We start from the raw sequence: 22,270 nt of genomic DNA on the forward strand, positions 1-22,270 counted from the left end.
GGAATTACCCATAACAAAAATAATTTTGGTAAGCAAAATGTGTGTGTTGCATCCTGCTGCGACCTCAGGAGGATCGGGGATCACAGATCCATTTTACAATCTGCTCATCGCTTATCCTGAGTAGTAGGAGCCTATTTAATTCCATTTGGTGCTAAAGGGGTAAGATCTTTTTTTTTTATCCTGCTGAGATTGACTTGTAGCTGTTAGGGGTACTTTACACGTTGCGACATCGCTACTGAAATATCGTCGGGGTCACGGTTGTTGTGACGCACATCCGGCGCCAGTAGCGACATCGCAATGTGTAAATCCTAGGAGCGATGATGAACGAGCGCAAAACAGTCAAAAATCATTGATCTGTGTCACGTCGTTCATTTCCATAATATCGCTCCTGTTGCTGATTCAATGTTGTTTGTCGCTCCTGCGGCATCACACATCGCTGTGTGTGACACCGCAGGACTGACAAACATCTCCTTACCTACGTCCCGCCGCCAATGCGGAAGGAAAGAGGTGGGTGGGATGTTACGTCCCGCTCATCTCCGTCCCTCCGCTTCTATTGGCCGGCTACTTAGTTACGTTGCGGTGACATCGCGGTGACGCCGAACGCACCTCCCCCTTGAAGGAGGGATTGTTCGGCAGTCACAGCGACATCGCCGACCAGGTAAGTGCGTATGAAGCTGCCATAGCGTTAATGTTCGCTACGGCAGCAATCACAAGATATCGCATGTGCGACGGGTGCGGGTGCTATCGCGCTGGAAATCGCTAGCCGATGCTAGCGATGTCGCAGCGTGTAACGTACCCCTTAATCTCAGCTGCACCCACTCCCGTCCGCTATAAACTCACTCCTCAATCTCTCCTATGTCGTCGGCTATAGTTCATTCTATGACTGAGCACTTTGAAAGAGCCTGAAAGGCTGAGGTGTTGTTTCTGTTGTAGCTTCCAGCAGGATTAACTGTGGAGAACTATTTGATGTGTCTTTCCCCTGTTTGTCTTACCTTCCTCGTGTTGTTTTATTGGAGAGGCGAGACTAATGTCTCACTGGCCTTAGCACTAGTCAGGGTGACTTCAGGGCCAGCGAGGGTCTAAGCTCTTGACGGACCCATCTATGGACGTTAAGGAATGCAGGGATCAGTCTCAGGTGACTGTTAGGAGGTTACCCCGCTCATCTTTCCAAGGACAATCTGTTGTATTGTTTTCCTGGTGTTCCCTTTGTTTTGTGTGGGTCGCCGATGATCCTCTCATCCCTAGCGTGACAAATTGATGATGTAATCCTCCGGCAAGCCAACAAGAGTGGTGCAGTTATTAGTCTGGATACGGTAATATACCATAGTCAAATCATAGATATTATCTGATAATTGGATTTATTCGAAATTAAATACTGATGTCAACTCTCTTTTTAACGAAGATTTAGGCAAATTAGTAAATGATGGTCTAGCCCTAGGTTGTTTGTTTTTTTTAATATAAAGGCAGCTGAGTGTATTGGAACTGATTATCTTAATGTTACTAATTTTCATTTCCTCTCAAAGATTCATGAAGCCAGTTTTCCCCTGTATTCCACGCACTTGTGGTCGGATAAGGCTCCCTTAATGAAAATCTTTGTTCATGGGTGGAAAGTCTACGCAAGCATTTAATTATATCCATCCCTGGGCATATCCAATATACCTAACATATTATTGTCTTTTGACAATTTTCGTTGGAAAGATGATTTTATTTGGATATCGGCTGATGCGAACCACTGAGCAAATGTGTGGGCAACACGGTGGCTCAGTGGTTAACATTGTCTCCTGGCAGCTAAATTCCACCAAGGACAACATCTTCAAGGAGTTTGTATGTTTTCTCCATGCTTACGAGGATGTCCTCCCACTAATAGGATATTTAGATTGTGAGCCCAAGTGTGGACAGTGATGATGATGTCTGTAAGTGCTGTGGAATTAATGGCGCGGTATAAAGAGTAAATAAAATAAATATTAGTCACTATACACAGCTTTACCACATCATCTAGCACTAACATCTTTACAATGGTTTCTGCGTACTTACAGAACAATAACAATAACCTTCAGAAATTTCTTATTTATGCCACTCATTTTCTATGAAACACATTTTTCCCTTTGAGTCTGATTTTTATTTGCAGATATCCAGTGCTTCGATGGGAACTCAAATCTCCCCATTGATCACCAGTATCTACAGTGCCTTGAAAAAATTATTCATACTCCATTACCTTTTCCATATTTTTCATGTTACACTTAGAATCTTAAATGTGTTTAATTGGGATATTATATGCTATACTAACTCAAAATAGTGAGTATTTGTGAAGTGTAAATGAAATTATACATGGTTTTCTAAATAAAACCAAAATTTTTGAGGTGTTTAGCACATCAGAATGGCCTTTCTCATACCTGCCCAGTAGCCACGTCACGGCAACCTGATTATACTGGGTCCTGCTCTATATTACTACCTCTAAATATTTTAAAACTATAAATCTGAAAATTGTGACCTGCATTTGTATTCAGCCCCCTGTGTCAATACTTTGTAGGACCACCTTTCGCTGCAAGTCTTTTGGGGGATGTATCTACCAGCTTTGCATATTTACATGTGACATTTTTGTCCTTCCTTCTTTGCAAAATAGCTCTAGCAGAGTAAGAATGGACGGAGATATCTATGACAGCAATTTCACACACAAGAACATGCTCAGATCTAAACCAGGGGTGCACGACATCTTTTGGTCCAAGGGTTGAATTTCTATATTGAACCAATCCCAAGGGCCGCAAAAAATATAAATGGATACTTGGATGAATACATTACCATAACCACCATCAGTACATTAGTACATCACCAGAACCAAGTTTTGAGTATTTGAGAAGGATTGGAGATATTATGCTCAGTATTTGTTTCCAAAAAAATAAGTGTGAACATACGGTAACTTACACTGAGTTTTTTGGAGCAGAATCTCACCAAATCTTCCTCAAAATCTCAAAACTCGAAGTTCTTAGAATTTTAAAATGTTAACATAGCCATGAAGTACATTTTGGATTGCTACATGTGTACAATTTCACCACCATCAGTATATGAATGCAGTGCCAGAATCACCATCCATACATGTATGCAGAACCAGAACCACTATCAGTACATGAATGCAGTGTCAGAACTACTGTCAAAACATGAATGCAGCATCAGAACCACTGACAGTATATGAATGCACTGCCAGAACCATTGTCAGTACATGAATGCAGTGTCAGAACTACCATCAGTACATGAATGCAGTGCCAGAATGACCATCAGTACATGAATGGAGTGTCAGAACCACCATCAAAACATGAATGCAGGATCAGAACCACCGTCAGTACATGAATGCACTGCCAGAATCACCATCCGTACATGAATGCAGAGCCAGAACCAACGGCAGTACATGAATGCAGTGTCAGAACCACCGTCAGTACATGAATGCACTGCCAGAATCACCATCCGTACATGAATGCAGAGCCAGAACCACCGTCAGTACATGAATGCAGTGTCAGAACCACCGTCAAAACATTAATGCAGCATCAGAACCACTGTCAGTACATGAATGCACTGCCAGAAGCAGTCAGTACTAATGTTCTAAAACAAATTTCTAAGGCCTCAACAGAACAGCTATAGTTATAATGAGGTAGACTCAATTTACTAATGAGGTGACATCTGGAGGCAATTGGTAGTACTAAAACTAGCCCATTGGTAGTATTAATTTCAGTTGGATGTTTTACAAAAGTTGTATATTTACTCACAATCAGCAACACTCCGTTACAAATAGCTAATTGATGTTTTGGCTAATCATAGACCTTCATCAGAAATTCAAAGAGTTCCTGTATTTTATGAATGTATATCAGTCTCAAGAGTGTCAATGGAGATAAGGTGGACTGTGCTGGCTATGTGGGTATAGGCTGTCTGCACTGAGGTGTGGTGACCTGGTCACTATCAGTAAGAGAGCTTACTGCTTACTACTATGAATAATCATGGATTGGAACCCTACTTGGGTACCTCATCACCCATTTCCGGAGGGTTGTATGCGATTCATCTTCCGGAGACAATTGGTCACTCAGGATTTTATTTACGGGTATCACACTACAGGGGAATGAATACAAATGCACCTTACTATTGGAGTTCTGCCAGGAATGTTACTCCAGGCATTGACTGATGTACACTACTGATGTAATTTGTGTTGTTAAAGTGGTGTACGAGTGTTTATGAATTTGATGGATAGGAATTGTCACGCCCCATCATGCCCTTTCTTGACCACTTTGGTAAGGCTGGCCAAAACATGCGTAAAAACAAGAAAAATCATAATGTTTTGCAAAATGTTAAGGTGTTTTACTTTCTGTCAAAAATACATGAAATAATCAGAACATATAAATTGTATTATATGTGTAAAATACCTTCTCTGCTTCTGTACAGAATCCTGCCTGATAGATTTTATTTTCTGCCATCTACATTACATTTGTTTGTGTGTTTTTTCATCATGGTTGGCTGTTGTTTTTTAGAAATCAACTCTCCTGGGCTCTGCACCTGCCTGCAGAAGATGCAAAACGGCAAATGCTGTTCTGCTGATGCTTATGGCATACGATTATCCTCCGCTATATGCATTAACAGAGCAGCATTTGAAGTTTCAATTCAGTGATCTGTCAGCAGCAAGTAGCAAACACATCTCAGGTCATGTCTCAGCTCTGCACAGCCCAGTTCACTGTATGATTCCTCTACATCCCCCCGTCCACACAGAGTATTATATCTCCACAGCCCACCACACAAAATATGATCCCACCACAGTCACCACGCACAGTATGATCCCCCCACACAGTATGATTCCCCAGAGCCCACCACCGTATCATGCCTCTACAGTCTCTCACTTAGTATGATGCCTACATATCCTTAAGTATAGTGTGTTGCCTCCAGGGTCCCCCCACTTTATGGTATCCCCACACTTCCTCCACATATTATATGATGTCCCAACAGTCTACTGTGCCGCCCCCATGCCAGCAGCTGGGCTGCTCGGATCCGGATCCGCTGTGTGGCTCGAGTGGTCTCCGGACCCGGGGGTCTCGCGGACACTCCGAATAAAAAGGGGACATATATGTATGGGGATTTATGTCAATGTTTTCGTGATGCCACCCACGGTGTGTGGTGAGATGCAGCACCACCGTTGCCGTTAGGGGAGCACCCGGGGGAGATCGTCTGGCAGCGAGATGTTAACCCCTCCGTGGGTAGGGATGGATGCCCCGGGGCCCAGTGTCTCTGTGCTGGGGATGGTGACTGCAGGGGTCGGCGCGCCTGGACGGACCAGGGGAGATTGGTTTACTCACAGTTAGAATAACTCTACACAAGTCCAATCGGTAAACCAAGGTGTCAATGGCCAGCCGCCGCGTCCAGGTGTATTCTGGTCCCTCACCCGGGGTGATGGTCTGTGTCACTTCCCTCTGCACTATGTTTTGAGTTCTACCTGGACTGCCCGGCTTGGAATACGGGAGTCCGCTCCCAGAACTACTGGTGGGAGCCTTACCTTCAGACGCTGACCCGTGGGATCTCTCAGGCTGTTGCGTATGCCCTATCCCTCTCAGTGGGTGGTTGTCTTCTTTAGGGACTTTGGGTGGGACAGGACCTGTAATCCTGTCCTCAACCAGTGAATTAGTGTGACTGGCTGTTCCAGGTCCTCGCTTCAGGGTCCGGGTACCCCCTCTGTGAATGGTTTCCAGGTCGGTTCTCCGGTGTCGGTACCGGCAGGCTCCAACCCTGCCCTGGTCCACCTCGGATCTCCGGCAGCCGTCTTCCCATCTCCTGACAGACACGGACCACCGTCTGCCACCTAGCCAGTACGTCGTCCCCAACCCATACACCTCTTCCTCTCTGACTTGCACTTGACAGCCTGTCACTGTCACAGGTTTCCTTCTCACTCCTCCTCACTTCAACTCCAAACTCAACTTATCTCAACTCACTGTTTTCCCGCCCCAGTTTCTCTAGACCCCTAGGTGGGCGTTCTCCATCCGCATAGTCCCATCCACTGGTATGTCTTTCCTACCCTGGGGGGGGGGTGACTAGGATTTGGTTGGCAACTTGTAACCCTATGAGGGAAGGTGTTGTGTGGGGTGTAATTCTGTGTGGGACCACCTGGCGCTGCCAGAGCGTCACACTACCACAGACAGTAAAAGGCCTTTAGTCCCCAAAATGGTCTGATGTCCTGAAAGTCCCCATACTCAATATAATGCCCCTCCCCCACAGTCCCATGAAAACAGTATGATTCCCTCCCTGTTCCTCCACACAGTATGGTGCCTCTACTGTCCCTCCAACAAAGTATGATGTTTCCCTACACCAAATGATGACCCCCACAGTCCCTACTACACAGTATTATGTTGGATGTTGCAAAAGTCCATCCCACACATTATGATGTCCACACAGTCCCTCCACACAGGGACTCTACAGTCCCCCCACTTAAGAAATTTGCAAAGTCACCCCTACACCATTTGGAGTTCTCAAAGCACCACCACAGAGTATGATGTCCCCACAGTCCACCCAGACTGTACGATGCCCTCAAAGTCCCCCCCATAAAGTATGATATCCTCAAAAGTCCACAAATACACAGAATGATGTCCCCAAAATCTCCCAAAGAGTATAACATCCAAAAAGTACCCCCCATCACAGTGTGATGTCACCAAAGTTCTCCTCACACAGGATGACGTCCCCCTTGCACACATTGTGAAGTCACCAGACCAGCATTACACTTGCTTGTTGTATCCCGGCAAGCTGCTCCTGTGCTATTGGTCTGTACTGCCAGTCTAGGGAATGCTTAAAAAACATGCCATGGCCTTCAGGTCATGTGAATTGAGGCTCTACCTAGGCGGAATGGGGAAGCAAGGACCTCTCAGCTACCTGGTGTGTTCTAGGGACACAGATGGAGATGAAGTCAGGACATACACTCACGGGATAGTGGGACTGCTCCACAAGTTTAATTAGCTTCATGAGATGGCAGAATCACTATTATGATGGATTCAGTCGGCCGCATTTGAAAGTGGGTCAGTCATGACCGCAAATTGTCCTCATTGCGTCCATGTGCTGAAGCTGCGTTTTTCCAGACCAGATTAGTACATGCTGCATTTTTATTCAATGCAGACCATAAACTGTATGTAGGGGCAAACTGGCTATAATTGGTCTGCATTCTGTGGTGCACATGGACAGTAGATGGACCACTATTTATTTATATTGTTATCCACCTGAAAGCCTGATCACAGGTTAAGGGTTGAGCTCATATTTTTTTATTGAAGGAATAGAAATTGTAGCCCAGTCCAACCATTCAGATTTCTGTGTTTATTTTTGAGGCCTTTGAAATACAGCAAGTGAAATAAGTCTTGAACTCGTCACCAATTATAAGTAAATATATCTCTAAGGCCTCTTTCACATGTCAGTCAAAAACACACACATTTTTCACTGACGTGTTAAAGATGCATTTGGCCCTCCGAGTGCAGTGATTTTGGAACACATGTTATCTCCGTGTGCTATCCGTGATGATACAAGGAGATTAGGCACTCTTATACTCACCTGTCCATGCTGCTACTGTCTGTGGTGCTGATGTCTCCCGCACTGCTGTCTCTGGCTGCCGCTTTCTCCCATCTGCTGCTACTTCCGGGTCGCGGTGCAGGGAATGAGCATGAGCATAATTAGCGGGCCCGGAAGCAAGAGACATCAGTGGCCGGAGACAGCATTGCTGGAGACAAGTGAGTAGAAAAATCACTTTATTTCAAAGATACGTGTTTTCTCTGGTACGTGTCACACGGATCACGCCACTGTGTGGTAAAAGTGTCATCAGTGATGCCAGAGAAAAACAAATTTGTCTTTGTGCAGAACACATGGACACACTTGTGAGGTGAGTGAGATCATCCTGTGACGCTGCGCATTCATTAGCATGTTAGGACGCCCACAGAGGTGCACTAACATGCTAAGGGGGCGGACTAGCCAAGGGAAGTAACGCCCAGGGGACTAGTCCCCGCGCTCATTAGCATACGGTAAAAGATCTTTAGAAATATTTTTTCTAAAGATCCCTTTATCTATGCTAGTGTATACAGGGACAGTTAGGCAGGGATTAGCAATATGCACCCAGAACGGCTTGTGGTTCTGGTTGCATATTGGACCTGACAGGTTCTCTTTAAGTTTTGTCTTTAATCTGTAATGTAATAGGATAAGATGTATAACATTTTACAAGATAAATGTTCATTTTTTATCAAGATTGTAATGTGAAATATTTGTAATCTTATACATAGCTGCTGGTCTTACGTTGGGAGACTATTCGGCAAGCAGACAGTAAGCCTGGCCACGCCAAGCTGTATGATGTACGGCGTGATACAACATGAAGCTATGCACAATATTGGCTTCTACCATGAGCATACCAGACTGGACAGAGATACCTATATTGACATCTTATGGCAGAACATGGATCAGGGTAAGTGGTTTTACAAATGTTCGTTGTCAATCCTCTGTTGATATTGGTTGTAGGATCCTCATACATAAACCCACTCATTGTCTCGTAATAAATCCTTACATTCAGTTACTTTCAATCTCTTCCAGAAAACTGGAGTAATTTTGACATGGCTGATGGAAACACCTTTAACCTTCCCTATGATTATACATCAGTGATGCATTATCACAAGTAAGTCCAGATGACAGATTTCCCTTTTTGTACCTTATTACTTTTAGTGTTATTGCCTAATACCCTGCCTCGCATTCATTTTTTTCTTGTAAAACATTGTTTCTTAATATTGAGCTCCTGTATTCATGATTTTTTTAGAAGTATTTCCTAAGGCCTCTTTCACACGTCCTTGAAAATCACGCACGTTTTTCACGGACGTGTCAAAGGTGCGTATTACCCTCGGTGAGCAGTGTGTATGGCACATGTGTATTCTCCATGTGTTCTCCGTGAACTTTCTACTCACCTGTCCCTGGCATCGCTGTCCGTGGTGCTGATCTTCGGTCTCCGGTCCTGCAGACTCCCTGTTGCTGCTGGTTCCAGCCGCAGTGAAGTGAATATGCAATGAGCATAATGAGCGGCGGTCGGAAGCAAGTGACAGCTGTGGCAGAGACTGCAGGGCTGGAGAAGGGGAGTAAAAGGTTTTTTTTTTAATCGCAGACACATGTTTTTTCTCCGGTGCGTGTCACACGGAACACATTCGTGTGGTCTGTTTGTGTTACATGTGACATGTTTGCGTTCCGTGTGACACCCGTGATGCTGGAGATAAAACTGACATGTTGCCGTGAGGAACACACGGACACACGTATGTACGGCACGGACACACGTTCCGTGCGTAAATACATACGTGTATCTAACTCCATAGGAAAACCAAGGTCTACGTGTGTGTGTCTCCGGTACGTGAGGAAATTGACCGAACACGTACCGGAGGGACATACGTGTGAAAGAGGCCTTAGGGCGGCTTTGCACGTTGCAACATCGCACGTGCGATGTCGGTGGGGTCAAATCGAAAGTGACGCACATCCGGCGTCACATTCGACATCATTGTGTGTAAATTCTAGATGATACGATTAACGAGCACAAAAGCGTCGTTATCGTATCATCGTTGCAGGCTCCGACTTTTCCATAATTATGTTGCCGCGACAGGTACGATGCTGTTCCTCGTTCCTGCGGCAGCACACATCGCTGTGTGTTACGCCGCAGGAGCGAGGAACTTCACCTTACCTGCCGCCGGCGTCTCTATGGAAAGAAGGAGGTGGGCGGGATGTTTACATCCTGCTCATCTCCGCCCCTCTGCCGCTATTGGCCGCCTGCTGTGTGACGTCGCTATGACGCCGCACGACCCGCCCCCTTAGGAAGGAGGCGGGTCGCCGGCCAGAGTGACGGTCGCAGGGCAGGTGAGTGCATGTGAAGCTGGTGTAGCGATAATTTTCGCTACGCCAGCTATCACAAGATATCGTACCTGCGACGGGGGCGGGGACTATCGCGTGCGACATCGCAGCTTTGGCTTGCGATGTCGCAACGTGCAAAGCCCGCCTTAGAGTGTACTAAGCACAAGCGTAGGTATGCAAAATTTGAGCTAGAATTAATTTTTCCTCTAAATTTCCTGGTCAGGGGACAGGTGACAACTCCAATGATCCACCATTACCTCTTTTAGAAGTCTTTAGATACTTGACAAAACTTCTTTTACCAAGTGGCTGTTCATGGCCGAGAGAGGAAAAAGTGTCCAAGCTTTGGCCACAAGTCTCAAGAATGAGTTGTGCGCCACTCGTCTACATAGATTAAATCATTTCAATTCACTTTGATATAATTTATGGAAACGGTGTAATGTAGACCACCCAGTTGTTTCTGTAGCTCCAAATTGAATTGTAAAGCGCTGCGGAATATGTTGGCGCTATAGAAATAAAGATTATTATTATTATTATTATTAAATTCATGTGGCTGTCACATAGAGTTATTCCTATCACAGACATGAATGTTATAGGTAGGGTTGTCTTAGGTGGAGAAAAGTTGCCCCAAGTCAATTTTTTAAGATTGCTGTCCAACTACATGGGTGACCATGGCAGAGCAATGCAGGCTTAATGATGCCATTTGCACAATTAGCTCCACCCCATTGTTTTATTACTCAATTTTCCCAGGACTAGAGATGAGCGGACCCATTGAAGTTTGGGTTCGGTGGGTTCAGACAGATGTTACATAAAGTTTGGTTAGGGACCCGAACATGACCTGAACCCCATTGAAACTCAGTGATTGTGCAGTTCGACTCTCGGCCCACATACCGCAAGCCGTAAACAGGGCACTTCCAGGGGTGGGTGGGGTTTTTTCTTTTTTTTGGTACACACTACATCTGATAACGCTTTTTTTTATCCCCAGTGCAAGCAGCTAAAAGACTACAAGTGGCTTGCACTGGGCCAAGCACAGAGTGTACCCGAGCACAACGATGCTCACTCAAGTGGTTTGCACATACTGTATAAAGTACCTGAATTGCAAACTACTGGGTCGAGCACCGAGCGTACCCGAGCACAACGATGCGCACTCGAGTGGTTTACACACATAAAGTACATAAACTTCAAACTAAAGTTTGTTTTTAAAGTCTCTGTTCGGGACAAACACCAAACTTTACTATTTGGGTTCACTCAACTCCACCCAGGACATATGCATGGGCAAGAGACCATCTTGAATAACCTAGTGTAATGAGTATGTTCAAATTTAGGCTCTGTTAACTCTGTTGTGGATTTATTAATTCCATCTCCCAAAGATCGCAGTAAGGTTCAACTCCCATTTATCCTGCACTCTATACTGAACACTTACACTTGGGTTTCCATGTAAATCTCTGAAATACGTGGTTCAGAGAAAACCCCTGAGAGAGGATTACCTATAATGAGGCACCTGGAGTCATTTTGAACTGTCTCCCTTTGGCGTCTGTCTTTTTAGCAGTGCATAAAAGTGCAGTCAACCAGTTTTGTGCACTTCTGAAAAGGACAACACTGAACAGAGGCCAGACTGAGTCAAGACTAAAGGCGGCGTCACACGCTACGATATATCGTGCGATATGTCGTTGAGGTCACAAAATTCGTGACGCACATCCGGCATCGTTTGAGATATCGTAGCATGTGACAGCTACGAACGACTATTAACAAGCAAAAATACTCACCTTATCGTTGCTCATTGACACGTCATTCATTTTCATAATGTCAGTCACATTCCTGGATGCAGATTGGTCGTCGTTCCTGGGGCAGCACACATTGTTACGTGTGACACCCTGGAAACGACGAGCATCAGCTTACCTGCGACCCGCCAGCAATGAGGAAGGAAGGAGGTGGGCGGGATGTTCCTGCCTCTCATCTCCGCCCCTCCGCTTCTATTGGGTGGCTGCTGTGTGACGTCGCTGTGACCCTGAACGTCCCTCCCCCTTCAGGAAGAGGATGTTCGCCGCCCACAGTGAGGTCGTTCGGAAGGTAAGTACGTGTGACGGGGGTTACCGACTTTGTAAGACACGGGCAACGAGGGGGGCGGGTGCAATCGCTTATGTGATCGCACGATATATCGCCCCATGTAACGCCGCCTTTACTCTGTTGCCTCATAGCGAATGGCTCCATTAGGGATGTCATCTGAATCCCTTCATGTAAAGATTTAAATGGAAATCACAATGTAAGTGCTCAGCAAAAAGCACAGGATAAATGTGAAGTAAAATGTTCTCAATACAAGCTTCAACTAAATGAAAAAAAATGTAAGTCCCCACTCAGGTTTGTCATCTGTCAATGGAAATATTGGAGGTTATCATAGGCCTTGGAAAGGCGTTATAGCTGCCCTGAAAAGAAATCCAGCAAAACCTGTACTCACAAATCCAAATGCCCCCATGCTTCTGAGCCACACAGTGTGCCTAAACCACATAATAGAATCCACGTTTGGAATTGTAGTGAGGAGAGGCTGATTAATTTACAGGATGCGTGTCTCCAGGAGCACAACAGGGGCAAAATATACTGGGCACTACAATGTATGGGCACTACAATGTCAGATTTGCAATTTTCACTCAGCAACTTCCACTGAGTATTTGTTTTTGGAAAACACCCATGGAATCAAAACTATCAATATACCTGTAGATAAATTTCCAGAGGCATGTATTTTCCAAAATGGGGTCACTTGCGGAAATTCTACCACTTAGGGGCTTTGTATACGGAGTCTGAAAACAATTCTAGAAAAATGTATGCTCCAAGAGTCAAATAGCGCCTTCTCTCCTGAGTCTCACCATGTGGCTAATCAGTACTGTATCGCCATATGTGAGGTATTGCCATGTTTAGCAGAAATCATGTAACACATCTTGGAGCCATTTTTACCGATTTTCCCATGTAAAAATGTAAAATCTAGGGCTAAAATCTAATTTTTGTAGTTAAAATGTAATTATTTTTTATTCAATGGCCAATGGCATAAAAATCTCTGACACATCTGTGGTGTCAATATCATCACTGCACCCCTAGATGAATTCTTTGAAAGGTGTAGTCTGTAAAATCTGGTCACTTGTGGGGGGTTTTGGTGGTCCAGGACCTCAGTGGCTCTGCCGATGTGACATGGCACCCGCAATCCATAACAGCAAAATTTGCTCTATAATATAGCACTCCTTCCCTTGTGAGCTTTGTACTGTGCCAGAAAAGTAGTTTCACACCTCATATGAGGTACTGAGTACTCAGAAGAAATTGAACATCAAATTGGATGTCCATTTTTTCATATTGGTCCTTTTAAAAACTAAAAACTTAACACTAAAACATTTTAGTGAAAAAAAGTAATATTTTTCTTCACCACCCAACGATTTAAAATTTTGTGAAGCACCTGTGGTGTTAATTTGCTCACTGAACCCCTACTGAAATTCATTGAGGGGTGGAGTTTGTAAAATTGCATGACTTTTGAGGGCTCTGCCGTTCTGGCACCTCAGGGGCTTTGCCAATGAGACATAGCACCACCAAACCACTCCAACAAAATCTGAACTCCAATGTGGCGCTCCTTACCTTTTGATCTTTGCACTGTACCTCAAAAGTAGTTTTCATCCATATATTGGGTATTGGCATATGGAAGAATTGCAAAAATGAAAATAAAAAGGGGCTAGAGTTTATTTCGTGGGAAAAATTATTTTTTTCATTTTCACTGTACAACACTATAACATTCTGTGAAGCACCTGTGTGTTCAAGTTACGCACCATACATTTAAATAAATTCTTTAAAGGGTGTAGTTTCCAAAATAGGGTCACTTGTTGGGGGTATGCACTGTTTAAGCACCTTAGAAGTTTTGCAAGTGCTACATGGCGTCCACTTTCTATTCCAGCCAATTTTGAGTTCCAAAAGGGGAATAGTGCTCTTTCATTTCCGAGCCCTGCCATGCGCCCAAACAGTAGTTTTCCACCACACTTGGAGTAAATGCATAACAAACTGTATCATCAAAATTTGGGGCTAAAGCAACATTTTGTTGGAAAAATTTTCATTTTTTTTTTCTTCCACATTGCTTTAGTTCCTGTGAAGCACCTAATAAACTTCTTGGATGTGGTTTTGAGCTCTTTGAGGGGTGCAGGTATTAAAACAGTATCACTTTTGGGTATTTCCTTTCACCTAGGCCCCTCAGATTCACTTCAAATTTTATGATGTCTCTAAACCAATTGGTTTTGTAAAGTTTGTTGGATAAACGAGAAACTGCTGCTAAAATTTTAACCCTTGTAGCGTCAGAACATAAAAAAATGTGTTTCAAAAATGGTGCTGATGTAAAGTAGACATGCGCTAAATATTATTTATTAGTGATTTTGTGTGACATAGCTATCTGCTTTAAGCATAAAAATTAAAAGTTCAAATATTGTGAAATTTTCAAATTTTGTGCAAATTTTGATTTTTTTCATAAATCAATGAAAATAATATCGACCAAAATGTACCACTAACATGAAGTACAATACGTCACAAAATAACAAATTCAGAATCACTGAGATCCTTTGAAGCGTTCTGGAGTTATTACCACATAAAGTGACACTGGGCAGAATTGAAAAAAAATTAGCCCGGTCATGGTATTAAAACATACAATAGGATAAAGAGTTGCACACAAGTGACAATGTATATGGGAATGATAAAAAGCAAAACTGATATGGGAATACTAGACTGAAAAATACAATGGACTATCTGAAAAAGTGAAAAACATGAAAAATGGAATATGCATAACTGCTATGAATAATAAGAATATAAGAGATGTTGATTGTATTGATTGTGACGATCGTGAGACTAAAGCGGGCTTTACACGCTGCGACATCGCTAGCACCCGCCCCCGTCGTTCATACGATATCTGGTGATCGCTGCCATAGAGAACATTATCGCTACGACAGCTTCACACGCACATACCTGGCTGGCGACGTCGCTGTGACCGCCGAACAATCCCTCCTTTAAGGGGGAGATGCGTTCGGGCTTCACCGTGACATCACTAAGCGGCCGGCCAATAGAAGCGGAGGGGCAGAGATGAGCGGGACATAACATCCCGCCCACCTCCTTCCTATTATGGAAAGGAGTGACGTGTCACCGATCAATGATTTTTGACGTTTTTGCGATCGGTGATCGTCGCTTCTAGGGTTTACACACTGCGATGTCGGTAACGGTGCCAGACGTGCGTCACTAACGACGTGACCCCGACGATATATCGTTACCGATGTCACAACGTGTAAAGCCCCCTTTAGTCCAGAGGTGGATCCACGGGACCATGCACCGGACTCCCCTAGGGCGACCACCAGGAGCGAACCCCTATACAGGGACTGATTGGTGACCACTCCAGAGGGCCTAAATGCACGGCACCCGGGACACAAGCGAACACGGGTTCCGTGTCCAGGAGATGTCCGTGAGGGGAATAACCCAGAGTCTGTGGACAGGACGAAGGCGTGGAACCGGGTACAGGTGCCAACAGGTAACAACGGCTGTGGTTCGGATCCAGTGAGGAGAGTTAGCTGAGGTTGCCAAACGGAATCCAGAATTGGCGATGAGTACAGACTGGCAGGATGCTGGATTCCATGGATGACAGCCACCGGAGCCACTTCAGGAAAACCAGAAGGCTGGACGGATACAGACAGGCAGTTGGAATCTGTGGGTAGAGACAGGGTTAACTTGGGTACGAAGCACAGAGGGACCTGAACACCTAGCGCAAGAAGCAAGCTACTAGAACACGTTGAACAGGCACCGCCCACAAGGAAAAGGAAGTCTTATATACCCTGTACCTGTAATCAGCCATATCCTATTTCCAAAACGCTGGCACTTTAAGAAGAGGTGAGAGAGCGTGCCCTAGTGCGGATGCGCGAGGCCCAAGCGCCGGAGAACAGTGCAGAAGGCAGAGGAGGAGATGCAGGGGAGCCAGCAGCAGTGTCCTGGGCAGCAGCGGGACGCCGGAGCCGACGGACGGAGCACTCGAGGGATGCACCGGAGGGTGAGAGGGAGCGTGGACCGCGGTTACGGCGCCCGGGGACCGGGTTGGTGAGTGCCGACCGGCGGAGTGAACCCGGAAGTGTAACATTGATCAATGCAAAAGAGCCCCAAAACCAACACCAAGGTAATGCTTCTCATACACAGCAAGTTTTTTTAACTACAGGTGAGGTTACATATAGGTGAGGGACCTTAAAAATAGAGATTACCTTGGCGTTGGTTTTGGGCTCTTTTGCATTAATCAATACAATGGCTAAACATCTCTTATATTCCTATTATTCATAACAGTTATGCATATTCCATTTTTTATGTTTTTCACTTTTTCAGATAGTTCATTGTATTTTTCAGTCTAGTATTCACATAGCAGTTTTGCTTTTCATCATTCCCATGTACATTGTGACTAGTGTGCAACTCTTTATCCTATTGTATAGTTATGTTTTTTTGAGTCTTGCACCTTGTTCACACCATTGGTGTTCCAGACATACATTCTTTAGAGCAGTGGTCTCAAACTCGGCTGGGTGTATGGGCCGCACAGAGGAAAAAAATAATTTGGGGGGCCGCATTCTTTGCAGGACAAAGTGACATTTTTATTGGTATCATATTTTTTTTTTTTACACACCTTTGGATCACTGATTTAGAACACTTTTCACTTATTATAACAAATGTGCACATTCTTTGTTTAAATATAAAAAAAAAATGTTGAAGGTAAAAAAAAAGGTCATGCCTTTTTTTTTTTTTTTACATTTTATCCCTTTCTTGTAACTAATAGTGTTACAATTATCACTATATAGAAATTTTGGCCAACATTTTTAGTAATGTTCCCCATCTTGTTGTAATGTGCCCATCCTTGTCCCCTTGTAGTATTGTGCCCCATCCTACTCCCCGTCCTACAGTAATGAGCTCATCCTTGTCCCCATCCTATAGTAATGTCCCCAGCCTTGTCCCCATCTTATCGTAATGTGCCCATCCTGTAGTAATGTGTCCAGCCTTGTCCCCATCCTATAGTAATGTTCCCCATCCTTGTCCTCTTGCAGCAATCTCCCTATCCTATAGTACTGTCCCCATCCTATAGTTGTCCCATTCTATAGTAATGTGCCCATCCTACAGTAATGTCCGCATCCTATAGTAATGGGCCAACCTTGTCCCCATCCTATAGTAATGTCCCCAGCCTTGTCCCCATCTTATCGTAATGTGCCCATCCTGTAGTAATGTGTCCAGCCTTGTCCCCATCTTATAGTAATGTTCCCCATCCTTGTCCTCTTGTACCAATCTCCGTATCCTGTCGTACTGTCCCCATCCTATAGTTATCCCATTCTATAGTAATGTGCCCATCCCACAGTAATGTCCCCATCCTATAGTAATGTGCCAACCTTGTCCCCATCTTATCATAATGTGCCCATCCTGTAGTAATGTGTCCATCCTAGTCTCCATCCTATAGTAATGTCCCAAGTCTTGTCCCATCTTATCATAATGTGCCCATCCTGTAGTAATGTCCCCAGCCTTATCCCTATCCTATAGTAATGTTTCCCATCCTTGTCCCCTTGTAGTAATGTCCCTATCTTATAGTAATGTGCCCATCCTAGTCCCCATCCTATAGTAATGACCCCAGCCTTGTCCCCATTCTATAGTAATATCCCCATCCAATAGTATTATGCCCACCCTTGTTATGTCCCCAGCCTCGTCCCCATCCTATAGAAATGTGCCCACTTTGTCCTTATTCTATAGTCATGTGCCCACCTTGTCCCTATTCTATAGTAATGTGCCCACCTTGTCCCTATGCTATAGTCATGTGCCCACCTTGTCCTTATTCTATAGTAATGTGCCCACCTTGTCCCTATTCTATAGTCATGTGCCCACCTTGTCCCCATCCTATAGTCATGTGCCCAGCTTGTCCCTATTCTAAGTCATGTGCCCACCTTGTCCCCATCCTATAGTCATATGCCCACCTTGTCCCTATTCTATAGTCATGTGCCCACCTTGTCCCTATTCTATAGTCACGTGCCCACCTTGTCCCCATCCTATAGTCATGTACCCAGCTTGTCCCTATTCTATAGTAATGTGCCCACCTTGTCCCTATTCTATAGTCATGTGTCCACCTTGTCCCCATCCTATAGTCATGTGCCCACCTTGTGCCTATTTTATAGTCATGTGCCCACCTTGTCCCTATTCTATAGTCATGTGCCCACCTTGTCGATATTCTATAGTCATGTGCCCATCTTGTCCCTATTCTATAGTAATGTCCCCATCCTGTAGTAATGGGTGGGGGTGGGGGGGGGGCAGTGGCGGCGGCTGAAAGGGGCAGTGGCTATACCTTACTGATCGTTCTCCTCAGCTTCCACAGATGCAGGAGTGAAGCTGAGGGGAGCGGTCTCCGGCCCCAGATCCACAGTGATTGGAGAGATCGGTCACAAGGCCAGTCTTGTCTTTCCAATCAGAGCTAGGGGTGGGTGAAACAGAGGTCACCCAGCTCCAGCCAATGATCAGGGCTTTGGCTGCACTGATCATGGCTGGATTTCAATGTTTCAGCCATTTTCAATAGCTGAAACATTACAGTGGCTGTGATTGGCTGATCAGCGTTCATCAGCCAATCACAGCCTCCGTAGGTCCGGGGAGGAGACACCACCCCTCCTGAGGTCCCCTCCTCCCCGAATCTACGGTGTTTGCAAAGCGATCGCAGCCACCAGGGTTCCGGGGCCGTGATTTCGCCATGACGTACTTGGTACGTCATGGGTCCTTATTCTTTAAGTATCAGGGAACCATGACGTACCCAGTACGTCATACGTCGCTAAGGGGTTAATGTGCTGTCCTTCACATACACACACAAAAAAAACCCCACCGTTCTTCTCGCCTGTCCCACTTTCCCCTCGGCTGCCTCATCTCTGCTTCTTGCTGTCTGTAGGCCCATGCCCCCGGTGACTATCGCGGCAGGTGCAGGGGCTACAGTGCCTGGCAGCGATTTATGTCAGATGGTTGTTTTGCCGGCGCTGTGCGCGCAGAGCCCTTAACTCTGAGAGCACAGCGCTGGCAAAATATTCATCTAACAAAGTGCTGACAGTGACTGCGGCCCCTTGATAGTTAACAGGGAAACCGGCCTGGTGACCGCACGAAGCAGCCTGAGGGGCCTCATGCGGTCCGTGGGCCGCGTATTTGAGACCTCTGCTTTAGAGGGTATCAAAAACAAGACTTTGACACGGAAGAGTTAATATGGTAAATACATCTCCATTCATTTTCTATAGGTTTGCCTTTTCCAAAAAGGGGACATTGCCGACCATAGTTCCGAAACCTGATCCTAATGTGTCTATTGGACAGAGATTGGGAATGAGTAGTCTGGACGTGATGAAAATTAATGCCAATTATGGCTGCAGTAAGTTTTGTATTGCCTCACACTAATTCTTTTTATCTTTCACGTGAACTTTACCCTCCTCCCTAATGTCCTTTTGTATCACCACAAAAAGATCTTTGTAGGATAAAACTGATGACGGCAGTAGGATCTCTTTCTGGAAGCAGTTCCATGGCAAATCAAGGTGGTGGAAACTGCCTGTGGCTTATTCAAGTCCCAAGCAACAAGGTAAAGTCCATGAATACAAAAACATACCAATTGGATATTTTGGAATTATTTTTTGTAGCTTATTCCAAACTAATAGCATTTTTTTTGGTTTTGTCTCAGGTTTTATTGCAATTTTCTTTTGTTAATATCGCTTCTACTGACTATGTTAAAGTCTATGATGGTCTTACTAAATCATCACCTGTCCTACTGGAGAGCACCTACGGGTTTGGACCAATCTTACCTCTGAGGTCATCTACGCGTAACATGGTTGTGGAGTTTGTGACCATAGCCGGGTCCATATCCAGTACATTTAATGCCTTTTATATCACCGGTAAGTGTTTAATATTCATCCTGAGATGACCAAGGTATCTTCTGCTTCACCAAAGGCTCTTGTTGTATTGGTAGATGAAATGAGGGACTAAGTGGTGGCCGAACACATCTGACACTTTTTATCTGTAGCATCTAAGGACTGTAAAAATTGTGGTGCTCAACTTGAGGGAAGATTTGCCATTCCTCTATAGACATTGGATGGATTACATGGCGTCCACCACTACAAATTTGGTGCCTATGGTCAGCGTTACTTTTCTGGTTGCTGCTGTCAACTGGATACAAGTGAAAGAAGCACTACCACTCCATTAACACTGTGGATTTTAGGGCCCACCATTATGTTGATTGTCCTCTTCAGAGCTGTAAAGGGGGCTTAACACGCTGCGACATCGCTAATGCGGAGTCGTTGGGGTCACGGAATTTGTGACGCACATCCGGCCGCATTAGCGATGTTGCTGCGTGTGACACCGATGAGCGATTTTGCATCGTTGCAAAAACGTGCAAAATCGCTCATCGGTGACATGGGGTCCATTCTCGATTATCGTTACTGCAGCAGTAACGATGTAGTTCGTCGCTCCTGCGGCAGCACACATCGCTATGTGTGACGCCGCAGGAACGAGGAACCTCTTCTTACCTGCCTCCCGGCCGCTATGAGGTAGGAAGGAGGTGGGCGGGATCTTCCGGCCACTCATCTCCGCCCCTCCGCTTCTATTGGGCGGCCGCTCAGTGACGTTGCTGTGACGCCGCACGGACCGCCCCCTTAGAAAGGAGGCGGTTTGCCGGTCACAGCGACGTCGCCGGGCAGGTAAGTATGTGTGACGGGTCTGCGCGATGTTGTGCGGCACGGGCAGCGATTTGCCCGTGTCGCACAACAGATGGGGGCTGGTACCCACGCTAGCGATATCGGGACCGATATCGCAGCATGTAAAGTAGCCTTAATCCCCTTTTCCAACAATCATAGATTTATCACCTCATGAAGCGCTCGTAAAAATACTAGGACCACCATAGATAAATCTATAATCATTAAAGAAGAGGACCTGCAAGATACTGTGAGAACTTAGGTAGAAAATTGGATTCTACCTAAAGATTTGACTACCCAAAATTAATCTTTGATATTTTATTGTTTCTAATTTTTTTTCTCTTTACTTTTCAGCAATTTAAGACATCAGAAAATATCGAGGAGGATATACTTATTCAACGTAAACCCTTCGTTTTGCAAATTGTGGTAGACGCTGGTATCGATTCATTGCAACATCTAATGGTTGTCCAGCTTCTAAAAACATTTTCACGGGGTGTTTTCAAATATTAAAGTGAGACATAGTCATGAACTCTAACCCCCGTGGATCCGAACAGGCCACTGTGATGACCCTGCCTTAGGGGACCTGACTGCATAGGTCTGTAATTGGCCTCGGCAGTTAGGTGAATGAAACAGAACATCATCCAAGGCACAGCCAAATCTCCTTTCAATCACCTGACCGCAGCAGCCAGTTACATGCTTAGTGATCAGATGGCTCAATAAACGGACGTCATTTCTTTCCGTCTTGTCACAGACCACTGATACTGCCTGTACTGGATCCAAAAATGTTAGATCCAGCTTTTTTTTATACCATCCCTTCCACTTTTTTTTTTTTTGAGTTGGGGAGGTCGGACAATCCATTTAACATGTCTGTTGCTGTTTTTAATAAGCTACAAAATTTTGTTGTTTTTTTTTACTTTCATATGCTCCGACGTAAGTTTCGGAAGGAAGAAATTAATGTCTTCAGGACTGCCAAATTTCACAGTTAGGGCTCATTCAGATAGCATTTTTTTACGCATGAGTTCTTTCCATGCCTATTATAGTCTATGGAGTTATACACATGTCAGTGTATTTTGTGCTCACAATAAAAGACAGTTGCACTCTGAAATGCTAAAGATAGCAAACCATGAATGTAAAAATATAGAAATGCATAACTGGAAATCTAAGAAAAAATAGAGATATTTAGCATATAAAAATGGCCATTTTCACATCTGCCTAGTAGCTGCATCAAGGCATATTTCATATTACTGGGAACCTACACTGAACTGAAGCCTCTTTATGGGTTTAAAAACCTCTATGTGTATGGGTGAGTAGGAACCTGCTATAAAGAATAAAGTCATCTGTGGCTAATAGGGGAAGGGGTGCAAAGTCGGAAGGCATGACCCCATAATCTAGACAAAAAGAATGACGGCACTCCCAAACATGCAGTGTGAACATGTGCATAACTGAACATGACATACAATGACAAAAGAAAAAAAAGACAGCTGCACTCTTAAATGATAAAGCATGCAAACCATGAAGGTAAGACTATAGACATGCATTACTACTAAAGGAAATCTAAGAAAAAATTGAGATATTTAGCATATAAAAATGTCCATTTCCATATCTGCCCAGTAGCCGCATCAAGGCATATCTCATATTACTGGCAACCTACACTGAACTGAAGCCTCTCTCTGGGTTTAAAAACATCCATT

At 44.7% G+C, this 22,270-nt stretch overlaps 1 protein-coding gene across 1 annotated transcript in view; it reads left to right on the top strand.

Annotated features, from left to right (window-relative positions):
• Positions 1-20,941, top strand: part of LOC142297352 (astacin-like metalloendopeptidase) — a 108,744-nt gene extending 87,803 nt beyond the window's left edge. The window contains exons 9-14 of the mRNA XM_075341583.1: positions 8,274-8,452; positions 8,578-8,659; positions 19,143-19,270; positions 19,362-19,474; positions 19,574-19,784; positions 20,934-20,941. Of these exons, the coding sequence (XP_075197698.1) occupies positions 8,274-8,452; positions 8,578-8,659; positions 19,143-19,270; positions 19,362-19,474; positions 19,574-19,784; positions 20,934-20,941 (721 nt within the window). The remainder of the gene's footprint in view (positions 1-8,273; positions 8,453-8,577; positions 8,660-19,142; positions 19,271-19,361; positions 19,475-19,573; positions 19,785-20,933) is intronic.
• Positions 20,942-22,270: the final 1,329 nt, after the last annotated feature.

This window comes from Anomaloglossus baeobatrachus, chromosome 3, assembly GCF_048569485.1.
Source record: "Anomaloglossus baeobatrachus isolate aAnoBae1 chromosome 3, aAnoBae1.hap1, whole genome shotgun sequence".
Lineage (NCBI taxonomy): Eukaryota > Metazoa > Chordata > Amphibia > Anura > Aromobatidae > Anomaloglossus > Anomaloglossus baeobatrachus.